The sequence below is a fragment of the Pristiophorus japonicus genome, chromosome 1 (genome assembly GCF_044704955.1).
Source record: "Pristiophorus japonicus isolate sPriJap1 chromosome 1, sPriJap1.hap1, whole genome shotgun sequence".
In the NCBI taxonomy this organism is placed as follows: Eukaryota; Metazoa; Chordata; class Chondrichthyes; family Pristiophoridae; genus Pristiophorus; species Pristiophorus japonicus.
Window position 1 is genome coordinate 199,816,834 of NC_091977.1, and position 24,205 is coordinate 199,841,038.

The 24,205-nt window shown below is 45.6% G+C and overlaps 1 protein-coding gene across 3 annotated transcripts in view; it reads right to left on the reverse strand.

The window, feature by feature from the left end:
- Positions 1-24,205, reverse strand: part of poc5 (POC5 centriolar protein homolog (Chlamydomonas)) — a 173,609-nt gene that overhangs the window by 100,487 nt on the left and 48,917 nt on the right. For all 3 annotated transcript variants that reach the window (XM_070886119.1, XM_070886104.1, XM_070886110.1), the window contains exons 5-7: positions 16,967-17,178; positions 14,322-14,498; positions 6,509-6,613 (exon numbers count right to left, since the gene is read on the reverse strand). In XM_070886119.1, coding sequence (XP_070742220.1) covers positions 6,509-6,613; positions 14,322-14,498; positions 16,967-17,178 — 494 coding nt within the window. The remainder of the gene's footprint in view (positions 1-6,508; positions 6,614-14,321; positions 14,499-16,966; positions 17,179-24,205) is intronic.

Here is a 24,205-nt window from a genome sequence, read left to right on the forward strand (position 1 = left end):
AGGTGGTGGGGGGGGGGGAAGCTGAACTGGAGGGATGAGAAGCCTTACACTATACATCATCTTCAAAAAGAAGCCCCGGGGAAGGGAGGGGGGGGGGGGGGGGAAAAGAGTGGTGATGGATGTCGAACCTGTATTCGGACGAGGTGGGTGGGGGGGGGGGGGGGGGGGGGGGCGTGGGCGATTCTGCTGGCCGACCTTGGAGCCCGGTGAGGAGACGTTCGGTCAGTGGTGGGGTGGTACTTTAATTTTAGATTTTTTTCAAAGAATTGCATTAAACTTCATTGCCCCAAATGTCCTCATTGAATGCCTCGTTTCCTGTTCTAAGCAAGCCTAATGCATATGCGCAGACCAGGGTGTAGTCCCCGTACTAGGGCGTCGACCTTGGGGAGAGAGAGAAGCTTTCATTCCTTGTCCTGCTGTTTTGAGCTTCTTGCAAAGCTACAATTTAATTATGGGGGCAATAAATATTGACATTACCATACCTTGTGCAAGCCTTCTGCATGATGGTGCTGCAAAGGAGACGATTGATTCGCCGTCATTGCACGAGGAACCTCAGTGCACATAGGATGATGGGCAGGAGGCCTTACCCACATCAGGTATATTGAGACAGGCGTTCATACCTGCACTGTGTCAGAAGGCTGCGTTTCCGCAAAGTTGTTGTAACCGAGATCTGAGTTAGTAAAAGCAGACCTGCAACCTAAAAGTGTCAGGAGGACTGCTTTGTCAGTTGAAGTAAACGCTACAGCTGCACTTTCATTTTATGCCACAACTGGGGATCTGCGCGCCATTTTTCAACATGCAACACACATCTGCATTCGACAGGTGACTGCTGCACTATATGCCCGGAGGAATGACCTACATAAAGTTCCCCATGACTGCCCAAGTAATGCGTGACTGGGCTGTGGGCTTCTCCAGGATTGCTGGCTTCCCAAAGGTACGGGGCTACATTGATTGTACCCACATCGCCTTGCGAGCACCATTGGAGCATTCCGAGATGTACAGGAACAGAAAAGGCTTGCACTCCGTGAATGTGCAGCTCGTGTGTGATGACAGGCATCTCATCATGTCGGTTGATGTGAGATAACCTGGGAGCACCCATGATGCGTTCATCCTACACGAGAGCGCTATATCTGCCATGTTTCAGCAGCAGCCAGAAGGCCAGAGCTGGCTGCTGGGAGACAAAGGGTACAGCGTTGCCACCTGGCTCATGACACCCCTACGGGTAACCCAGACGGAAGCTGACCGGGAATAAAACATGTCACACATTGCAACACGCAGCATCATAGAGGGGACCATTGGCATCTTGAAGCAGCGTTTCCGATGCCTGGACCATTCCAGAGACTACTTGCAATACTCCAGAGATTGTCGGTCAATTCACTGTTGTGTTCTGCATGCTGCATAACTTAGCCATCATGAGGCATCAGCTGCTGGTAGTAGAAGACCCACCTGAGGTGAGTGTGGCTGATGAGGATGACGCAGATGACGAGGAGGACGACGATGAGGAAGCCATGCAACTATCTGAACCCGGAACACGAGGGAGGAGGGTGGGCCGTCCTGCCCCTTTAACGATTGCTCGAGCCTTGCGCCAGCAGCTCATTTGTGAATGCTTTGCTGCCTGAAGGCTCAGCGGCAACTATTTCAAATGGACTATGTTTACTGTTTGGACCTGTTCCATAATGTTGTGATGTGTTAATGGAACAAATAATGGAAATGATTCTTTTTTAGTACAAAAAGTTGTGTTAATAATGAAAATGATTCAGTTATAATTTAAATTATATTTTATTCAAAAGTTTAACACTTTTTTTTGTGCATAACAAATAAAAACATTATTGTATCCAATTTTAACATTTTCAGTTAAGATCACTTACAAACTTTTAAACTTGTAAACTTGCATAACTTACAAAAAACTTTTAATTTGAGAACAGTTAGAATAACAATAAGAAGAAAGGTTTCTCCCATTTCTCTTCCACCTTATTCGCAGACCGCCCGCTGCGCTTGGTCTTGTTGACTCCACCCCTGCCTGCAGGTGGTGGCGCAGAGTTTCTCGGGTTGGCACCAAGCTTATTCTTTCGAGCATCTTGGCTAATGCGCACTACTTGATTTGGGGGCGGGGGAGGCGGTGGCGTGGGCAGGCGGTAATGTGGAAGGCCTGGCTTGGGCCTCTTCAGAGGCTGGTCTGGGGATTGGAGTGGGAGTGGCAGTCGATTCTGTCAATGGCCGTGGGGTTTGAGCGCGTTCCCTTATTGCAGCAGCTAACTCCGACATTCCCTTCCTCATGTGCCCTGACAGTACCTCAACTAGCTGCAATGTTCTCTCCCTCATGTTCGCCGACAGTTTCAGCTACCTGCGACATTCTCTCAGTCATGTGCCCGGACAGTGTTCCCATTGTGCGCTGCATCCCACTGGGACCCGCAGCCTCAGATGGTGGGGCCCTGGGTGTGCCTCGCTGCACTCCACTGGAATCCCCAGCCTTGGACAGTGTGAAATCATGGAATGTCCCAACACCCGTACCACTCAGGAAAGGGTTTAGCACCTCAATGGGCAGTACCTGCACCTCTTCCAGAGTGAGTACAAGAATGGGGGCTTCATCCATCCCCTCCCCTTGACGCTCTTGGTCTGGAAGGTCAGATTGAAAAATGTTCCCTTCAGGCTTGTCCACGTCTGAATAATCTTCTGCATCACCTTCAGCCTCATCAGGGTTGGTCTCAAGTTCTTCAAAATATAACAGAACCGACAAATGGTTAACAGCAGAGGAGGGGGCAGGGTGGCATGAGTAGGCTCACATAACGCAGGCAACAGGCTCATTTGAAGGATCACGATGAATGATAGCACATTGCATCAACCGAAGTGTAGTTGACGGAGACATCCCCATGAACCGAAGCATGGCTAGTCCGCACTGTACTTAACATTTAGCAAAGCCAGACTGTGGAATGTGCAGGACTTACCCTGACCCTCAAGTGTGGTCCCAGCTTGTGCAGTGGTGGTTGCTTTTCTCCAGGCGGGACCCATCCCATCAACGACCCTGTCTTCCAAGGGTGTCAGTGGGTGCAGATTTGCTGGGCCTCCTCCTGGCTGAGTTCTTTCCTTTTTGTTGTGTGCCACCTTCCTCTGCAAAGATGAAAATATAATGTCAGTAGGTGTCTTTCTGCTGGGTGGGACATATACAGACGGTCACATTTACAATTGCAATTCCAGTGAATAAATTAAAATATTACTTACATTAACTACTTGACCAAGGTCCTGCCACTTGTTGCACTGGCCTCCAGACCTCAGGGTGGTCACCACTGCACAGTAATCTTCTGCAAGTTGGTTCCAGTATTTCTTCATTTCTTTTGGTGAAACTTGTGTGACCTCTGCTGGTGTGCAGCTCGTGCCATCTGGCCTCAATTACAGTAACTAGGGCCCAAGTTTCCCCAATAAAAAATAATGCAGTCACTTGCTTGGATGCCCGTTTTTTTTTGGCCTCTCAGCGCTGAAAATAAAAATCCTAAGTTTTCTTCCAGCATGCGCACCTTCTGGCGCTGGCGCTACCCGAGCGGATCTCGCAGGACGGGGCTTCCAGTGTGCGCCAGAACCGCACAGCGCATGCGCTCAAAAAAAAAAAGGGCAACTAATTGCACAGCATGTGCAAAAAAAATTTCTTCTCAAAAACGCACTGCGCATGCGCACAAAAACAAGAAAAAATTCTCTGCGTAGACCTTTGGCCGGGGACTAGCAGCGACTGTAGTCGACATCGAGAAGAATCGGGAGATTGCTGTACTGGGTGGCAAAAGGCGACTCCTCCGATTTGTCGGCTGCTTTTTCAAACTTGGAGATTTTAAAAAGTGCGGATTTCTCGAACTGCAGGCAAGAGTTTTTCCTACGGTGCTTCTAAGGTCTGTGTGCCAGTTTGAAAAATGTTGTTCTTGTGGAAAGTTTGCCTTATGCACAGAAATAGCGTGCAACCTTGTTTTACAGGTACACCAGCGCCAGAATTTATGGCACTAAACATTCTGGCACTGGTAGTAGACGCCGGCGCCCCAACAGTGGGGAATCTTTGAACTGAGCTTCGGCGCCATAAAATTCACTTGGTGCCGAAAAAAGGCGCCCAGTGATGGGCAAAAAGATTGGGCCCTAGTGCCTCCATTTCATCCCGAGAGAAATTCTTGGTCCTTGAACTGCATTGTATATTGTATTGCAGCTCCGATTTTTTCAACAAGAATTAAAGTTCTCACACACAAGTGGCTCTTTAAAATGGCCAAATGCAGACCGGGAGCTGTACTGGGCGTGAGCGCCCATAGCAGTGACGTAAAAAAACGTCCTTTTTTTCTGCGCACACACAGAAGGGGGGTGGTAGCATCGTTTTTCGGCACATTCATTAGGCTCCGCCCACCCGAAGCTAAAGGACAGGCTGCACGGTGCTAATTTCAAAAAATAGAACACAGAAACTTGGAAATTATTTTTTTGGAGTAGGCGGGGCCAAAAAAAACAGGCATAAACTCTTGCAATACACCAAAAAAACAGCATTGGGGAAAATTGAGCCCAGTATTTTAGACACTCAAATAGTCAGTTCTTAAAAAAAAGCATCTCTTGAAAAATTGAAAAATTGTATTCTGTTCATTCTGATGCTTGTACATTTCTATCATTTTCTGGTTTTAATTCAAATAAGCCATAAAATACAAAAATATTGGATTATTATAGAATATTTAGTGATTTCTAAATAATATGTTGGACGTTAACTTTGCATGTAGCCTTGGTTTGAATTAAAGAAAAAATTCAATAAACTTGTATGGGTAATGCTATTGATTTAGTTTTTCATTCTAAATCAGGCACACAACATTTTTTATTGACATGAACTGTTGCATGCGCTCTCTCGCTCTGATTAATGGAATATACAGATGAAACACACATTTTGGATTAATCATTTTAGAGATGCCGCGACGATGAATAGCATACCAATTCATGTTACCAGAGACAAATTTCATGATTTCTTTCAAGGAATTCTGCACAAAATGTCTTCACCCCATCTGTTTACAATCATGGAAGTTCACTTAATAAGCTTAATGAGCTTATCCAATTTTCATACCGAGACTTTATACATATAAAATGGTCATGGTGTCCTTCACACAAAAAATATTAAAGGCACGTCTAACATACTGTCTTATACAAGGACAAACCCAATAAAAGATTCCATTAGTGAATTAAATGAACAAGCATCAATGTCATCATCCCAGAACAGATTACTGTAACTATACAGATATAGCCACACTTCTTATCTCAAATTCCCTCCGAGTGCAGCAGTTCCATTGCCAACTTCAATATATTACATCTGGCCCTGCATCCATAATGAGTTGCATTGTTTCCCATCCCAATCCCTCCAATCACATAATTATTGGTCTTATTGTGACACCACTGCTCTGATGATGTGACAATATACAAACTGCACTGGCGATTTTTAAAAAGATTAGTTACCAACACAAGCCAATGAACCCAATTAAAAAAACATCACAAATAGGACAATGATACAAGGTCAGTGATGAAGTCAGAAGAACAGTACAGCTCATTCCCCGATTGAAGTAAAACTTTCAGCTCTGAATAAAAACAGATACATTTTAAAACTACTTTCTCAACTCTTGCCAATTTCCTCCCCTCCTGAAGGTATTAACTCCTTGCATACATGCACTCTTCCAACAGGGGCAACTATCAGGACTTGGGAGTGCTGGTTGATTTTTCCCTTTCTAATCCAAGGATGCTGAGCCCAACAGTTGTACTGCTACCATGGCTGAAAACATCTAACTCTGTACAGACTGGGGATTGAACACACAAGGCCATTATATACTTGGCAAGGCAATGTGGAGCTTTTATTTTTGAAATTGCTAATTGGTAGCATATATTTTGTAGAATTCCTTTAGAAAAAAACAAGTTCTTCTCCAATGTCATCATTAATTATGCATGTTCTACACAAGAGCAAATTCTACACAAACTGTCTACTGTCTGGACAGCAATTTTTAAGCTCAACTGAAGGCTGTATATCATGGGTAAATTTATAACATCCAGGATTATGTTGCAATTCAGATAAAATATCAGTTAAAGAGGAAAGTATATTTAAATAGCTCTGATCAGACCACAGGGAATCCATTGAAACATTGGTTGATATTTTGATTATAAACACTAATATTCTCAGCTGTTCAAATCTTTTTTCCCCCACAACGAAAATAATCTGATATCGGAACGCAACACATTAAATATAGTTATTACACCAGTCTATTCACTTACTAAAAAAATAGTTCTGCTACCCATTTGCATCGTGAGCCAGATTTAAATAAGTTAATACACTGGGGATAGCTGAAAAGTTAGTTACCCAAGTCCACATTCTTTAAATATAAACAAGGCAGGATTTTGTCATTAGGTATTCTGCAGCACACAGAATCTGTCAACAAACTAAAATTTAACAATCACAGGTCAACAACAGTTCACCCGTACAGCTGGTTTTGAAATGACACATTTTGCAGGCATTTCTGACACATACTTCCATTTTTGCTTCTGAATGTTGAAGTCGCCACTGTGTAAATCTACGCATCAGTTCAATCTTCTCTTTCAGATTCTTAATTCCATGAATCAAATTGGAGATCACCTTTGTGGATAAAATAAAAAGCAATGCAGCAATTACTATTGAGCCTCATTTTATTGATTTTACTTCTGAAAGAATAATTAAATCTATTCAAAGAAGGTGGTCTGTTTGTTTCTTTTTAAATTCTGCATTTTCAAGATGCATAGTGGTCCAGTCAGATTTTAGTCAGTCACTTTGAAGATCAAAAGATCGAGCCATAATTTGAGTCGGTCATTAGTTAGCCTTCCCAGTTTAATCTCGACGATATGTTGTGCCGCAAGTTGTTGCAAGTTCAAGCTGAAAAACTTGCGAGGGAAACCAGGCATCTGGGACCCGAGTGAGCAGTACTAGCAACTGTGTATCTTCTTAACCAATCAGACTGAAGAATTGTGAAATTAACAGCACAAGGAAGTGTCAATTAGAGAGGGTGAATTCAATGTCAAATCAGGTACAGAAAGAAAGAGAAGGCAAGAAAAATGGGATTGAGCGAGAGAAGACAGAAAGGAAAGGAAAAGTTTTAATTTTAAATTTCACATTTTTAAAATATCCAACAATGAAAACTTTTAGGAACGAGACTCCACACTTGTTTACAGTTAATTTTCGGTGCCAGAGAGATGGTGGCCAGGCAGAGAAGTTGAGTGCTCAGGTTGAGTGAAAAAGGGATTGAGGGAGCAAGAGTTGGGTTGTCTAGACTTGGTGGGTAGATAGGGAGATATGGTCCTCTGCTTCCACTCCTCGAGTTCCTTCTGCTCGTCCTATTAAAAGGTTTAAGTTCCTAATGCTCATCATCATAGACAGTCCCTCGGAGTCGAGGATGACTTGCTTCCACCTAAAAGTGAGTTCTCAGGTGACTGAGGAGTCCAATGCAGGACCTACAGTCTCAATCACAGGTGGGGCAAACAGTGGTTGAAGGAAAGGGTGGTCGGGGAGCCTGGGTTGAATCAGGCTCCTTCCGCTGTCTACGCTTGCTTTCTGCTTGTTCTCGGTGATGGGACTTGAGGTGCTCAGTGCCCTCCCGGATGCTCTTCCTCCACTTAGGGGGGTCTTGGGCGAGGGATTCCAAGGAGTCGGTGGAGATGTTGCACTGTCAAGGAGGCTTTGAGGGTGTCCTTGAAGCATTTCCTCTGCCCATCTAATGCTACTCCTGTACTAGCTCCCATTGTTCTCCATCCTTGCTCATTGCCAGCCGCTGCTGTGTTTCTTTGTCCAGTGGCTGCAAGATCCTGCAGCTCTCCGCCCCACCCTAGTCTGTCAGATCCCAGTAATTCTTAGTTTATTATATCAGTAGCTTTCAGAAATTCTAAAGTGGATTGTAATTGTACCTAAAATCAACAGAAAAAAAGGACAATACAAAAAGAAAACAAAATAGCAAGCAGATAAAAATAAAAAAAATCTTCAAGGGAGGAGAAACAAAGCAAAGCACAAAACAAAGGCAGAAAGAGAATCAAGATATGAAGAACCAAGTAAAAAAATACAAAAAGTCCTAATTATTGTTTGAAAATTTTTTTATTTTTATTTACTACACATTTTCCACCATGAATAACCCCAACTGGCAACCCATTCTGTTATCAGCCCAGACTTTCGCCTTTGAGTCAGAAGGATGTGGTTTCAAGTCCCACTCCAGAGACTGGAGCACAAAATCTAGGCTGACACTCCAGTGCAGTACTGAGGGAGAGCTGTACTGTCTGAGATGCTGTCTTTCGGATGACATGTTAAACAAACATGTTAAATCTGCTCTCAGATGGATGTAAACGATCCCATGGCACTATTTTGAATGGCAGAGGAGTTCCACTCACCCCAGTGCTCTAACCAATATTTATCCCTCCACCAATATCACAATATTGTTTACACCTTAAATAGCACTTAAAACCTTTAGGGCTAGAAATTCGGTTCTTGCCGATAATTGTATTTTTTCGCCAAAATTATTGATATCACAATGCTATCGCTATGAAGCTGTAAAAATTGGGAAAAAAAATTCGCAAAATATTTACAAGACACTTATATAGCGAACGTTGCAAAAGAATTAATAAAAACATTGGGCTCAATTTTCCCCAAAGCAGTTTTTGGCATACTTTAAGAGTTATGCCCCTTTTTTTTGGGGTCCAACTACAGCAAAATAAAAATCATCCAACTTTCTCTGTTTGAATTCTTGAATTTGGAGCCGCCTAGCCTTGGGGTGGAGCCCAAGATCTGCGCCAAAAAGATTGGGTTGCCAGTGTCACGAGGGACACACTGCGGACTGAGGCTGTAAAGTGAATCATACAACACATTCCGGCCAGCTCTCAGCAACCTGCACAAGCACATTGCAGCAGCATTCCAGCATTAAATTATTGAAGAGTTTATGCCAAGTCTATTCCCCCACCCTCCCGGTGCTGCTCCTAACCCAGGCCGAAAGGTCTCCCCTACTCCTGATGCCGGTTGCCGCTGCTAGCTCTGGTCGAAGGGCCTCCCTCCTCTTGGTTTCCGTTCCTAATCCTAACCGAAAGGCTTTCTCCCCCCGCCCCCCCTCAGGTGCTGCTGTCCGGGCCTTGGAACTGCATCTGCTGAGCCGATTCTCTTACCTGCGCTGATTTTGTTAACTGGCCAGAAGGTTTTTCCAGAGAGGTCACATACGCAGTCCTAAGAAAAATTGGAGTAAATTGAAGTAAATTGGAGCTGGCCAAATTTGCTTAAATGGATAGAATTGGCGCGGGTGGCAGGTTACGCCCCCAATGAGATTAAAAAAAATAGTAGCCTAAAAAAATCCCACCCAAGTCAATTACGGTAGCGCAGAAACTTAGGGGAAACTTGGAAATGTGAATTTACTCCAAAAAAAAAACGGCGCAGATAATTGGGGAAAATTGAACCCAAATTTAACTTGCCATTTTTTGAAGGTCTTTACCGCTGATCCAAGGGGTGCAACAAAGCTTTTTCATCGACGTTTATTGTCCTAAATACAGATGCGCTCAGAGCCAAATTTTTGACGAAAGCAATTATTTCGAGTCTTGCACGGCGGCGCAGCTCTCGCCAGTGGTATTTGAAAAGTTTCTCTGAATTTTACGCCGAAAACACAAAAAACCCGGTCACAAAATCGCTGAATTTCAAGCGCTTATGGGCTCAATTTTCCCCGTTCATTTGTGCCGTTTTTTTTTTGTTGGCGTATTTATTTTTTTCAGAGCTCTCCCCGGCAATATGGGCCGGTGTAACGGACTTAGTTATGATTTTTCTAGGCCAGTTCTGTTTCGTCATGGGGTGGCATTCCCTCATGTCTGCGCCGGTTTTTTCCCAATTGTTCGCAGTTTGGCCATCATTTTTTTCTCTTGGGACGGGGTATCTGGCCACTCCCGAAAAACCTTCTGGTGAGTTAAGAAAACCAGTACACATTCACAAATCTGCGCTGAAAGACACCATTGTTTTTAAATCGAAGATTTTGGAGGAAGTCAAGAACAGTCAAAATCAATAATAAAGTTCAACTTTTTAAAAAACTTGTCAACGTAGAAGTGCAAATTTGTTGGATTTCAGAAGTTTAAAAAAAACTCACTCACATGCCACCGAACATCTTGAAGCAGGGCTGGAGGTCATAGCTTTGGCCAGCAGGATTTGCACAGACACAGCAGCTCGGGGCTCGGCTACAAAACAAGCCATGGGCGGGGGTGGGGAAAAGAGAGAGGGAGGTGCCGATCGGAAGGCTTGGAGCCCGGGGAGCGAGGCGCCTTCTACACTGTGTGTGGGGGGGGGGGGGGGGGGGAGGGGGTTAGGAAGAGAGAGATGGGGAGAAGTCACAAGACTCCAATTAGTAAAAGGGGGGGTGGAGGGAGGAGAGGATAAGCCACAAGACCTTTGGGTGTGGTCCATCCTTAGACATTGGAGAGAGAACTGCGAACCTGTACTGCCTGCTTTCCTGCCGTTGAGCTTCTTTCAAAGTATAGGGGTAATACCAACAATGCCATACCTTGTGCGAGCCTTCTGCATCATTGTGCTATGTAGGAGACAATTGATTCGACTTCATCGCATCAGGAACATCAGAGCTCTTAGAATGCTGGGCAGGAGGCCTTACCCACCTCGGGTATATTGAGACAGGCATTCATACCTCCACCTGAGTGATGCTGACTGCGTCAGAAGGCTGCGTTTCTGCAAAGAAGTTGTAACTGAGATCTGCGAGTTGGTCGAAGCAGACCAGCAACCTAGAAGCATCAGGAGGACTGCTTTGTCAGTTGAAGTGACGGTTACAGCTGCACTTTCATTCTATGCCTCCGGATCGTTTCAAGCTACAACTGGGGGTGTGTGTGCCATCTCTCAACATGCAACACATGTCTCCATTCGCCAGGTCACGGCTGCACTGTACGTGTGTAGAAATGACTATTCCCCATGACCGCCCAAGCAATCCATGACAGGGCTGTGGGCTTCTCCGGGATTGCTGGCTTCCCAAAGGTACAGTGCTGCATTGATTGTACCCACATCATCTTGCAAGCACCGCTGAAGGATTCAGAGATGTACAGGAACAGAAAAGGCTTCCACTCCATTAATGTGCAGCTCATATGTGACGACATGCATCATATCATGTCAATCAATGCAAGATAACCTGGCAGCACCCATGATGTGTTCATCCTACCAGACAGCGTTAGATCTGCCATGTTTCAGCAGCAGCAGCCAGAAGGGCAGAGCAGGCTACTGGGAGACAAAGGGTACGGCCTCGCCACCTGCCTCACAACACCCCTACACATATCCCGGACGGAAGCTGACCATGAATACAACATGTCGCACATTGCGACGCGTAGCATCATAGAGAGGACCATTGGCATATTGAAACAGCGTTTCCGATGCCTGGATCATTCTAGAGTCTACTTGCTGTACTCCCCTGAGATTGGTGGTCAGTTCACTGTTGTGTGCTACATGCTGCATAACTTAGCCATCATGAGGCAGCAGCACCTGGTAGTGGAAGAACCACTTGCGGTGAGAGTGGCTGATGATAACAAAGTGGAAGATGCAGGTGACGAGCAGGAGAAGGAGGATGATGACTACGATGAGGAAGCCATGCAAGTGCCTGAGGCCAGAGGAGGGCGGGCCATTGTGCCCCTTTAATGATTGTTCGAGCTTGTGCCAGCAGGTCATCCGTGAACACTTTACTACTGCCCGAGGGCTCAATGACAACTATTCCACATGGACATGTTTACCGTTTGGAGCTGTTCCATAATGTTGTGTTGATGGAAATGATTCAGTTTTAATGTAAAATATATTTTATTCAAAAGTTTAACAGTTCTTTTGTACTTAACTTTAATAAAATTATTCTTGTATGAAACTTTACTTTAATATCACTAAGATCACTTAAAAACTTTATCACATAACACTTGTAAATTTCCATAATTTACAAAAAACTTTTAATTTGAGAACAATTACAACAGTAACAATAATAAGAAAAGCAGCAGCAGCAAAGAAAGGCTGCACCCATCTCTCATCCCCTGCATTCTAAGACCGCCCGCTGCACTCGGTCTTGTACACTCCACCATCAGGCGGTGGTGCAATGTTTCTGGGCTTGGTACCAAGCTTATTCTTTTTAACATCTCAAGATACTGTGCACCTCTCGAGGGTTGGGTTTGTGGAGGGGGGGCAGCTTCAGACGACAAGTTGGAGGGCCTCGGCGGCAAGTTGGAGGACCCAGCTTTGGGATCTTCAGAGGCTGGTGTTAGGATTGGAGTGGCCAGGACAGTTGATTCTGTCAATGGTCGTGGGGTCTGGGCATGTTCCCTTATTGCAGCAGCTAACTCCAACATGCCGTCCCTCATGCGCCCTGACAGTGTCTCAATGATCTGCAACATTCCCTGCCTCATGGTCAGTGACATGGTTTACACTACCTCTGAAATTCCCTCCCTCATGGCCACTATTCCCTCACCGATGGTCCCGGATATTGTTCTCATTTCTTGTGTCATTACTGTCTCCCGACAGTGCCACTACCTCATCACTCACCCTACTGATGGAGTGATTGGGTAAGGTCAATACTCTCCGCACTCAATGACATCATCTGAACCACATCTGTTAGATCCTGCACCTCAGGAGAGCGCGGTCGAGCTCCCCTTCCCCTCCTCCCTAAGGGTGTGGCTTGCACCCCAACACTGGGGCTCGCAACTTCGGAAGGTGGGGTTCTGGGTGTGCCTCACTGCACCTCACCACTGGGACCCGCAACCTCAGCAGGTGTGAAACCATGGAATGTCCCACCAACACTCAAACCACTGGTCACAGAAGGAGCTGTCACCTCCATGAGCGGCATCTCTTCCAAAGTCAGTACAACAGTGGGAGCTTCATCTAGCTCCATCCCCTCGCCCTTGGTCTGGAGGGTTGCATTGGAAGATGTTCTCCGTTTCAGGCTTGCCCTCGTCTGAATCTTCTTCTGCACCATCAGGGTTGGCCTCAAGTTCTGCAAAAGATAACAGCAGTCAAATGGTTAGCAACAGAGGAGGGGGCAGGGTGGATGGCATGAGTAGGCTCACACATTGCAGGCCAGACAGCAGGCTGATTTGAAAGACTATGATGAATTTGCAGGACTTACCCTCTCCTCAAGTGTGGACCCAACTTGTGCAGTTCTGATTGTTTTTTTCCAGGCAGGACGCATCAAAGCAGCGACCGTCTTCCAAGGTGTCAGTGGGTGCAGATTTGTCGGGCCTCCTCCTGTTCGAGTTCTTTCCCTTTTATTATGTGCTACCTTCCTCTGCAAAGATGACAATTTTTTTTTTTTTAAATAAGAGGGTGTCTTTCTGCTGGATGAGACATATACAGCTGGTCACATTTACAATTGCAATTCCATTGAATAATTGAAAATATTACTTACACTGACTACTTGACCAAGGTCCTGCCATTTCTTTTTACACTGGTCTCCAGATTTCGTGGTGGTCACCACTGCACAGTAATCTTCTGCAACTTGGTTCCAGCGTTTCTTCATTTCTTTGGGTGGAACTTTTGTGTGACCTCTGCTGGTGTCCAGCTCCTGCCATCTGTTCTTAATCATAGTAACTCGTGCCTCCACTTCTTCCTGCAAGAAATTCTTGGTCCTTGCACCAAGTTGCATCCTGTATTGCTCCAGTTGCAATTCTTCCAATGCTCTCACACAGCACCCCTTCTCTCACACACAACTGGCTCTTTAAAAATGGCCGATTGTCAAATCCGAGCTGTACTGAGCAACGACGTCAAAAACTTAACTTTTTTTTCTCCGCACATGCACAGAAGGTGCGTCTTTGTTTTTTGGTGCAGACAGCAGGCTCCACCACCATCTCCCCCTCCGAGGCAACTGGACACGCTGCGCGGTGCCAAATTCAAATTATACATCAGGGAAACTTTGGCAAAATATTTCTGGCACATTTCTGGCCTAGAAAAACAGGTGTAACTGGCAATACGCCAGAAAACGGGCTTGGGGAAAATTGAGCACTTAATCACTGCTAGGTAGCATTTGTAGTTACACACAACACTCCAACAATCTGAGGTTATGCCATTTCTCACATGTACAAGACTTAGATTCATAAACACTGCATATGTGAGCGAGTTCCAAAAGTCATTTTGAATGAATGAAATCGCTCCAACAGGGAATGAAGTTAATTTTGACAGAAATATAACTGCCATTTGATTATTTCTGAATACTAGACATTCAGAATTTTTAAACTTGTTTTAAACAGGATTTATTTTTTACCATCATAAAATAAAGATTCATTTTTGGGGAAATTATGGAATTTGAAAAGAAATATTTTCTCCACAGCATTTACTGTACCTCATCTTTTCTTCGAACCGAATCCTCATATGTACAAACCAGCTCGTTCAAATTCTGAGTCTGGCAGGCCATTTGAGCAATTTGAGCTTCATATTTCTCCTTTTCATCCCTCAACTCCTGTTTGTACTGTTCAACAACCAACAGCCTCCATTGGCTGATTTCATATAGAACATTGGTCTTCAAAAGAAACATCTCATTAGAACATGATCAATCAAAACATAACAGTAGCTTCTTTTGTATGATTCACAAATGCTTTTTGAAGAAATAAAATTACACTTTGACCATTTTGCAATCTTGTTTGCTTGTACAAAATACTTACTTAGCAATGTACCTGAAATTAAAAGTACTTAAGCCATATCAATAATAGCAATATTGTGATTAGTTAGGATAGTGCTATTGCCCTACTCCAAAACTCCAAGCAGATGCAGGATGCTCATTTTGAATTTTCAATTCAAATTCTAGTTGTTCCCGCTGCACTCTTTTTTCCATTCAGCTGTTAAATGATTTTCTCACGTTTTCCCCATTTAAATGCAAATTATCTATTTGCATATTAATAAATGAGATACACACACAAACACACCTTATTGTCTCCTACATTCCAATTAACCAACAAAACCCTTTAAAAACTAAAATTGGTGTAGGTTTGTTTTAGAAGCAATTCCCTATCAGCACCTCTTAATGGGCTCAATTTTCCCCAAAGCATTTTTTTTTGGAGTACTTAGAGTTGCGCTCGATTTTTTTGGGTCCAAGTACGACAAAAAAAAAAGTATTCTAAAGTTCCGCCGTTCGATTGCTTCATTTTGGCGTGGTGTAATCCGACCTTTAGTTTTGGGGGTGGAGCCTTGATCTGTATCAAAAAGATCGGGCGGACACAATGCGAGCTGAGGCTGCAAAGTGAAGCATACAGCCAGCTCCCAACACATTAAAATAATTGAAAAACACATAATAGCAACTCTCTCTCTCTCTCTGGCCGAAGGGTTTGCCGGTGCGCTCTCCCGCCTCTAGCCCTGACCGAATGGTCTCCCGGTCTGCTCCCCTGCCCCTAGCCCTTGCCGGTGCACTCTCCCACCCCAAGCCCTGGCTGAAAGGTTTGCCGGTGCGTTCTCCCGCCCCTAGTGCTGGCCTAAAAGGCTTGCCAGTGTGTTCTCCCGCCCCTAGCCCTGGCCAAGTGGCCTCCCGGTCCGCTTCCCGCACCCCGAGCCCAGGCCAAATGGTCTCCTCCCTCCCAGTCCCCGCACCTAATTACCTGGAATCTGTATGGGTAGAGCTGCGGAACACCAAAGGGCAGAAAACGCTAGTGGAAGTTGTGTATAGACCACCAAACAGTAGTAGTGAGGATGGGGATGGCATCAAACAGGAAATGAGTGATGCGTGCAAAAAAGGTACAGCAGGCGACTTTAATCTACATATAGATTGGGCTAACCAAACTGGTAGCAATACAGTGGAGGAGATTTCCTGGAGTGTTTCAGGGATGGTTTTCTAGACCACTATGTCGAGGAACCAACTAGAGAGCTGGCCATCCTAGACTGGGTGTTGTGTAATGAGAGAAGATTAATTAGCAATCTTGTTGTGCAAGGCTTCTTGGGGAAGAGTGACCATAATATGGTAGAATTCTTCATTAAGATGGAGAGTGACACAGTTAACTCAGAGACTAAGGTCCTGAACTTAAAGGTAACTTCGATGGTATGAGACATGAATTGGCTAGGATAGACTGGCAAACGATACTTAAAGGGCTGACAGTGGATAGGCAATGGCAGACATTTAAAGATCACATGGATGAACAACAATTGTACATCCCTGCCCGACGTAAAAATAAAAAGGGGAAGGTGGCTCAACCGTGGCTATCAAGGGAAATTAGGGATCGTGTTAAAACCAAGGAAGAGGCATATAAATTGGCCAGAAAAAGGAGCAAACCCGAGGACTGGGAGAAATTTAGAATTCAGCAGAGGAGGACTAAGGGTTTAATTAGGAGGGGGAAAATATAGCGTATGAGAGGAAGCTTGCAGGGAACATAAAAACTGACTGCAAAAGCTTCTATAAATGTGTGAAGAGAAAAAGATTAGTGAAGAAAATTTAGGTCCCTTGCAGTCAGAATCAGGTGAATTTATAATGGGGAACAAAGCAATAGTAGACCAATTGAACAAATACTTTGGTTCTGTCTTCAAAGACAGACACAAATAACCTTCCGGAAATACTAGGGGACCGAGGGTCTAGCGAGGAGGAGGAACTGAAGGAAATCCTTATTAGTCAGGAAATAGCAGCCTACTCCAAGAAAAAATGGCGTAAATACTGGGGAAAATTGAGCCCAATAAATGGTTAGTTACAAAGAATTACAACCAACTCCTCCCTTTTTGAGTTGTTTAAATAGTGACCATGATACTGGATTGTCAAATATGCTAAACTGAACAATGCAAACAAGTTGCAATAATATGCTGTTCAAAAAGTGATTACTGACGTACCACTGTTGTAATCACTAATGCAGCCCTCTCATTGTCTACTTTATTAACTCCTTCAATCAGCACTCTGTTGATATATTAAAGACTAGTAACTATTTCTTCTTTTTTCAGTCAATCATAATTATTTGTTAACCAATTGATTATTTAATGTGTCAATGAGACACTCTCACTTTAATCAACTTTACTGACCTTGAGGTGGTCACTGGCAGTGTTGAGTATATTTTCTACCCTGTCCAGATTCTCAGCAGGAATAGGTAACTGACCACATACAGATTTAAACATATCAGGTTTACTGGATACTGATGCATGTGAAGAGGTCCTTTCAGAAAAAGCAAGTGGTCCTACAGGTAAACCTGTATTGGAGAGAGATGCAACAGGAGTCCTCTGGGACACTTCCTGGCCTGCAAAATGGAAGCATAAAGTACAGTTATAATGTTAAACTAATGCTCTATACTCTAAACGTATCTAACTTTACCAAAACTGAGAAAGAAAAATCTTAAATAAAAATGTGTAATAAACTGGGTACCATACATGAGTATTAGCTCTTAAAACAACCCATTCATTTTGATGGTCTATCAAAATTGAACGGTCCAAATAGTAACGCTTAATCCTGTTTACTATCAGAGATTTCAATCAAACAGAAAAAAGAATGTCACTACACTCCCACTGAAGCAATAATCCAATTGTACACATCGAAGTAATGCACACAGCCGACTAAAAGAAGCTTCATTGGGGCTGCCCCATCTCGGGAGAATCCCACTGAATAAGTTTGCATTTCATAAATAGTGACATCATAATTGTTAAAGACATCATAATAGATGCTATATGTAATATTAGCAAGATACTGAAAGGCATCATAATACAATACTGATCACCATAAACCAAGATACAAGACAATTCTGCTGAACTTATTTAACTGCTATGAAGCAGTCAAACTGGGCTTTGACCAATTTCAAATTTCCACTGAAGGTACTGAAATAGCAGCAATATGGTTTTAGTTAACTGGTACCCATACTGAAAATGCACCAGTGGAGGAAGTGCCAATATTGTTGATCACAATTCCAAGGGCAAGAGTTTTTAAGAACAGAAAAATGTTAATTCACCCAACAAGCCCATCCATCTTTTTTGGATAGATCTCAACCAAGGTTCCCCCCAATTTCTTTTGGGTGCACGGGCCCATTCAAATGACTGGAAAAACCATGCATGCACATTGAGAAGCCGACAAGTAGCCTGCACAGTTGTGGAGCTGAACAGGAACATTAAAATGTTTATGTACAGGACACCCAGGTCCCTCCAAATACCAACATTTCCCAATTGTTCACCATTTAAAAAATATTCTGCTTTATTTGTCCTACCAAAGTGGATAACTTTACAATTCTCCATATTATATTTTATCTACCATATTCTTGCCCACTCACATATATCTTTCTGCAGCCTCTTTGCATCCTCATCAAGCTACAACAGCAACCCTAGTTCAATGAGTGTAGAAGGACATGCCAGGAAAGTTGCAGGCATACCATCGAATGAGACACTAACCTAGCTAAACTACAACACAAGGCTACTGCATGCTAAACACCAGAATTGGTAGATTTTGCAAATGGATTAACCAAGTTTTCCAATCTACGATCAGAGGAATGCTCTTTAGCCCTACATGATCTACCTGACTCAGTGTTTCATGAATATCCAGTTTTGGGCTGTTATCTATCCAGTCTGTTCTACTTATGGTTGCGCCACAATACATCTTGGTGGATATTCTCAATGTGAAAGCAAGACTTTGCCCATTTCCGGCACAATTCGCAGCAGATTCAAATATTTAGCGCCGGGTTAGTGTTAGCGCCAGAGCATGCAACTTTCACCAAATGAAATGAAAGTTCACGGAGTGTTAACACTAACTCCGGTGTTGCTCCACACTTTGTGCACTGATGTTAAAGGTTCCGGCGCGAAAAATAAACGTCCATTCTGTGCATGTGCAAATTTTTCTTCCCGCGCTTCTGGTCTGCTGTCCGATCGCAAACTCTAATTGTAGGGCGCGGCCGCGCACATGCGCAGTACACCCGGGCTTGAATTAGCCATTTTACCGTTGAATTTTCATGGAGGACGACGAACCAAGTCAGCGTGCCAGGCGATTCAGCCACGAGGCTAACAAAGCTCAAGTGGGGGCTGTGGAGAGGATGGCAGGAGTTGCATGTAGGGGTGGGATCTAGACCACTGCCATCCATTTTTAAGCGGATTTGGAGGGAAATCGCTGAGATCATTTCTGCCTTAGACACTGATCAGGACTGGCACACAGTGCCAAAAGAAGTTCAATGATCTTTCAAGGGACATTAGAGTGAGTACAATTTTAATTGATGCACGCCTTCATTACTTCAATTATAAATCTGGCACACTATTTGTTCTCATGCTTTTGGTGTCTCCCAGCACTCTGTGGATTGCCTCCTAAAATGCACGACACATAGGTAGGCTTCGTTTGGCACCCTATTTACCATGAATGATCTTTACACATTATTAAGATTGCTTTCTGAGATCTCATAAGATGTCTCCACACTTCGATGTCCTCCTGATGAACCATATGCAACTTCCAAGGCCATAAAACAGAGGACTGTATTACACTCAGACAGTATGGTACATCATCATAGGCAGTCCCTTGAAATCGAGGAAGACTTGCTTCCACTCTGAGTTCTGAGGTGACTGTACAGTCCAACACAGGAATTACAGTCTCTGTCACAGGTGGACAGACAGTCACTGAAGGAAAGGGTGAGTGGGGAGTGTGGATGGCTGCACGCTCCTTCCGCTGCCTGCGCTCGTTTTCTGCATGCTCTCGGCGACGAGACTCAAGGTGCTCACCGCCCTCCCGGATGCTCTTCCTCCACTTAGGGTGGTCTTTGGCCAGGGATTCCCAGGTGCCGGTGGGGATGTTGCATTTTATCAAGTAGGCTTTGAGGGGGTCCTTGAAACCTTTCCTCTGCCCACCTGGGGCTCGCTTGCCGTGTAGGAGCTCAGAGTAGAGCGCTTGCTTTGGGAGTCGTGTGTCCGGCATGCGGACAATGTGGCCCTTCCAACGGAGCTGGCAGAGTGTGGTTAGTGCTTCGATGCTGGGGATGTTGGCCTGATCGAGAACACTGACTATCCTCCCAGGGGATTTGCAGGATCTTGCGGAGCCATCACTGGTTGTATTTTTCCAGTGATTTGAGGTGTCTATTATATATGGTCCATGTCTTTGAGCCATACAGGAAGGCGGGTATCATTACAGCTCTGTAGACCATAAGTTTGGTGCCAGATTTAAGGGCCTGATCTTCGAACACTCTTCCTCAGACGACTGAAGACTGCGCTGGCGCACTGGAGGCGGTGTTGGACCGAGTCATCGATGTCTGCCCTCGCTGATAGTAGGGTCCCGAGGTATGGAAAGTGGTCCACGTTGTCCAAAGCCGTGCTGTGGAGTTTGATGACCCGGGGGGGGAGGGGGGGGGGGGGGCAGTGCTGTGTGGCGGGGTCAGATTGAAGGAGGTTGTCTTATGGGTGCTAAGTGCAAGGCCTATGCTTTTGTACGCCTCAGTTAAGATGTTGACGATGGCTTGGAGTTCAGCCTCTGAATGTGCGCAGACGCAAGCGTCATCCGCGTACTGTAGTTCGATGACAGAAGATGGGACGGTCTTGGATCTAGTCTGGAGACAACAAAGATTGAACAGGTTCCCACTGGTTCTACAGTTTAGATCCACTCCAGCGAGGAGCTTGTTGAGCGTGAGATGGAGCATCCCAGCGAGGAAGATCGAGAAGAGGGTTGGCGCGATGACGCAGCCCTGAGACCCAGGTCCAGGTGTGGATTAGGTCTGTGGTGGATCCGTTGGTCAGGATCATGGCTTGCATGTCATTATGGAGCAGGCGGAGGATGGCGACAAACTTTTGGGGGCAGCCGAAACGGAGGAGGACGCTCCATAGTCCCTCGCGATTAACGGTGTCAAAGGCCTTTGTGAGGTCAAAGAAGGCCATGTACAAGAGTTGGTGCTGTTCCCTGCATTTCTCTTGCAGTTGTCGTGAAGATCATGTCTGTTGTACCTCGTAGTGGACGGAATCTGCACCGACTCCGGGAGGAGCTCCTCAGCCACAGGGAGAAGATGGCGGAGGAGAATTCTAGTGATAACTTTCCCAGTGGCTGACAACAGGGAGATTCCTCTGTAGTTGCCGCAGTCAGACTTGTCCCCTTTTTAAAAGATGGTCACGATTACGGCATCGGAGATCTCCAGGCATGCACTCCTCTGTCCAGATGAGAGAGGAGGTAATGCATTCACGCCAATATATGCCTCTCCACCATACTTTAGTGCCTCAGCGGGGATTCCATCTGCTCCCGATTCCTGTTGGTCTTGAGCGGACGGATGGCCTTTTCTGCCTTGTGCAGGGCTGGGGTTTTGCGGCGATGGTGGCGGGTAGCATGCTATGGGATGGAGTCGAGGACACTCGCTTCAAAGGCAGAGCCTCGATTAAGGAGATCCTCGAAACGCTCCTTCCTGCGGGCCCCGACTGCCTCGGTGTCCTTGATGAGTGTCTCTCCATTCTTGGCCAGTAGTGGGATGGGGCCTTTGGTGCTTGGGCCATAGGTGAACTTGACTGCGGTGAAGAATCCTCGCACGTCATGGTTGTCAGCCAGCTGCTGAATTTCCTGTGCATTCTTCACCCATCATCTATTCTTCAGGTCACGGGTTTTTTGTTGAACCTTGGCCTTCAGTCGTCTGTAGAGCTGCACCAGAGTTGGGTTGTTGCTTTAAGTTCAGGAATTTCCTGCGCTTGCGGATTATTAGTTCCTGGACCTCCTGATCATTTTCATCAAACCAGTCCTGGTGTTTCCTGGTTGAGTGACTGAGCGTCTCTTCGCAGGCACTGGTTATGGAGGCCTGGAGGGCAGACCAGGCGCTGTGGGCACTCTATCTCGGGGTCATCGAGAGTCGCCAGGTTGGCAGTGAGGCGCTGGCTGTTTAGGGCTCTCTTACCTGGGTCTTTTGAGTGCCCCGCCGTTGATTTTTCTGCGGCATTGCTTCTGTTGCCGTCATCACTTTGGGGCTATATTAATGTTGAGGACGGAACGGATTAGGCGATGGTCCCTCCAGCAGTTGTTGGCTCCTGTCATGGCACTGGTGATGCGCACGTCCTTGCGATCCCTGGCTCGAACAGTGACGTAGTCGAGCAGGTGCCAGTGCTTAAGCGAGGGTGTTGCCACGATGCCTTGTACTTGTCCCTCTGGCAGAACAAGGTGCTGGTGATGACAAGGTTGCATTCTAGTCATTTTGTCAGGAGCAGGGTACCGCTAGAGTTGGTTTTCCCTACTCCCTCTCTGCCGATCACACCTCCCCAGAGGTCTGGGTCCTTACCGACTCTGGCTTTGAAGTCACCGAGGAGGATCAGTTTGTCGTCTGTCGGGACGCGGGGCAGGGATTGTTCCGAGGCTGGAGTAGAATACCTCTTTGGCCTCATTTGTTGCGTCGAGTGTTAGGGTATACGCACTGATAACTGTAGTATGGTAGAAATGCTTTGTGGCCATCTGTGCCACAAGAGCAGATGGACCCTCTTGTAACCATTCCCATTTTCATCTTTGCAGGCCAAGAAGTCACATAATTGGTGCGAGCAGGTGCGGACAGCTGGAAATGTCCAGCGAGAGCATCCAGGTCAGCCATCGGCTCCTTGATGCCTTGGGTAGGATTCCCACGAGCATAGAGTCTCAAAGCGACCATTATGTGGATAAATGAGAGGTTATCCACTTTGGTGGTAAAAACAGAGAGAGACTATTATCTGAATGGTGACAGATTAGGAAAAGGGAAGGTGCAACGAGACCTGGGTGTCATGGTACATCAGTCATTGAAGGTTGGCATGCAGGTACAGCAGGCGGTTAAGAAAGCAAATGGCATGTTGGCCTTCATAGCGAGGGGATTTGAGTACAGGGGCAGGGAGGTGTTGCTACAGTTGTACAGGGCCTTGGTGAGGCCACACCTGGAGTATTGTGTACAATTTTGGTCTCCTAACTTGAGGAAGGACATTCTTGCTATTGAGGGAGTGCAGCGAAGATTCACCAGACTGATTCCCAGGATGGTGGGACTGACCTATCAAGAAAGACTGGATGAACTGGGCTTGTATTCACTGGAGTTCAGAAGAATGAGTGGGGACCTCATAGAAACGTTTAAGATTCTGACGGGTTTAGACAGGTTAGATGCAGGAAGAATGTTCCCAATGTTGGGGAAGTCCAGAACCAGGGGTCACAGTCTAAGGATAAGGGGTAAGCCATTTAGGACCGAGATGAGGAGAGACTTCTTCACCCAGAGAGTGGTGAACCTGTGGAATTCTCTGCCACAGAAAGTGGTTGGGGCCAATTCACTAAATATATTCAAAAGGGAGTTAGATGAAGTCCTTACTACTCGGGAGATCAAGGGGTATGGCGAGAAAGCAGGAAGGGGGTACTGAAGTTTCATGTTCAGCCATGAACTCATTGAATGGCGGTGCAGGCTAGAAGGGCTGAATGGCCTGCTCCTGCACCTATTTTCTATGTTTCTATTACGGAGGTAGGGTCGCAGATTGTCAGTACAAGCCGCGATACCTGCGAGACCATCAATGCCCACACGAGGCTGGTGGCCTCCAGCAGTGACACTGGAATCCCAGAAAGTGTGGCGCGAACCCTTGTGGAATATGGCGCATCACAGGCACAAGCTGTGTTTCAGCTTGGGCAGGTGATGCAGTCCATAAAACCTCCCACGATACTCTCTGCGTTCCCCACTGTCACACCCAAACCACCTGTGACTGGCGACGCCGATGAACAGGCTAGCCAGTCAGAAGCTGGGCCTACCACGCCACGAGCTAGACCAGTGTGTCCCCAGGCAGCGTCTCCATTGTCTCCCCCCCGCCCCAACACAGCAGCGCTCTGGCAACCTTGCTGCATGCCACCTTGGTACCGCTTTGGTTCAGAGCAATAAGCAAGGGAGGGTGATAAGGGGAAGGGGGGCAAAAGCCGGTGGTAAAAATTAGTGGGGCAGGGGTTGCTGCATTATGTTGTTGATGCTGGATGCATCCTATGTTTTATGTTGCATTATGTTCTGGATTATGTTGTTGATAATGTTGTTGTTGTTGAATGATCACACTGCTGGATGCAGCTAATGTGTGTTATTTTATTAAAGTGTCACAATTAAGTTTACAATGTTTCATAGATTCTTTTGTTCACCATAACCATTCCTGTGTAGTGTGTCATTTACAGAATAAGAGGGGTAAATAGTCAACATGGTGGGAGTGTGGGGCCAGGTAATGGTCAAACGTGCCGTTCACTCTTCAAGCAAAGCGTTCAATTGTGAGCTGCCGACGTAAGGCTTTTGCAGCGGCTAAATCTCCATAATGCCACACCTCACCCCTCCCCCTCTCAAGGTGGTCCTGCAATCCCCATTGGCAATTCCTGTCCCC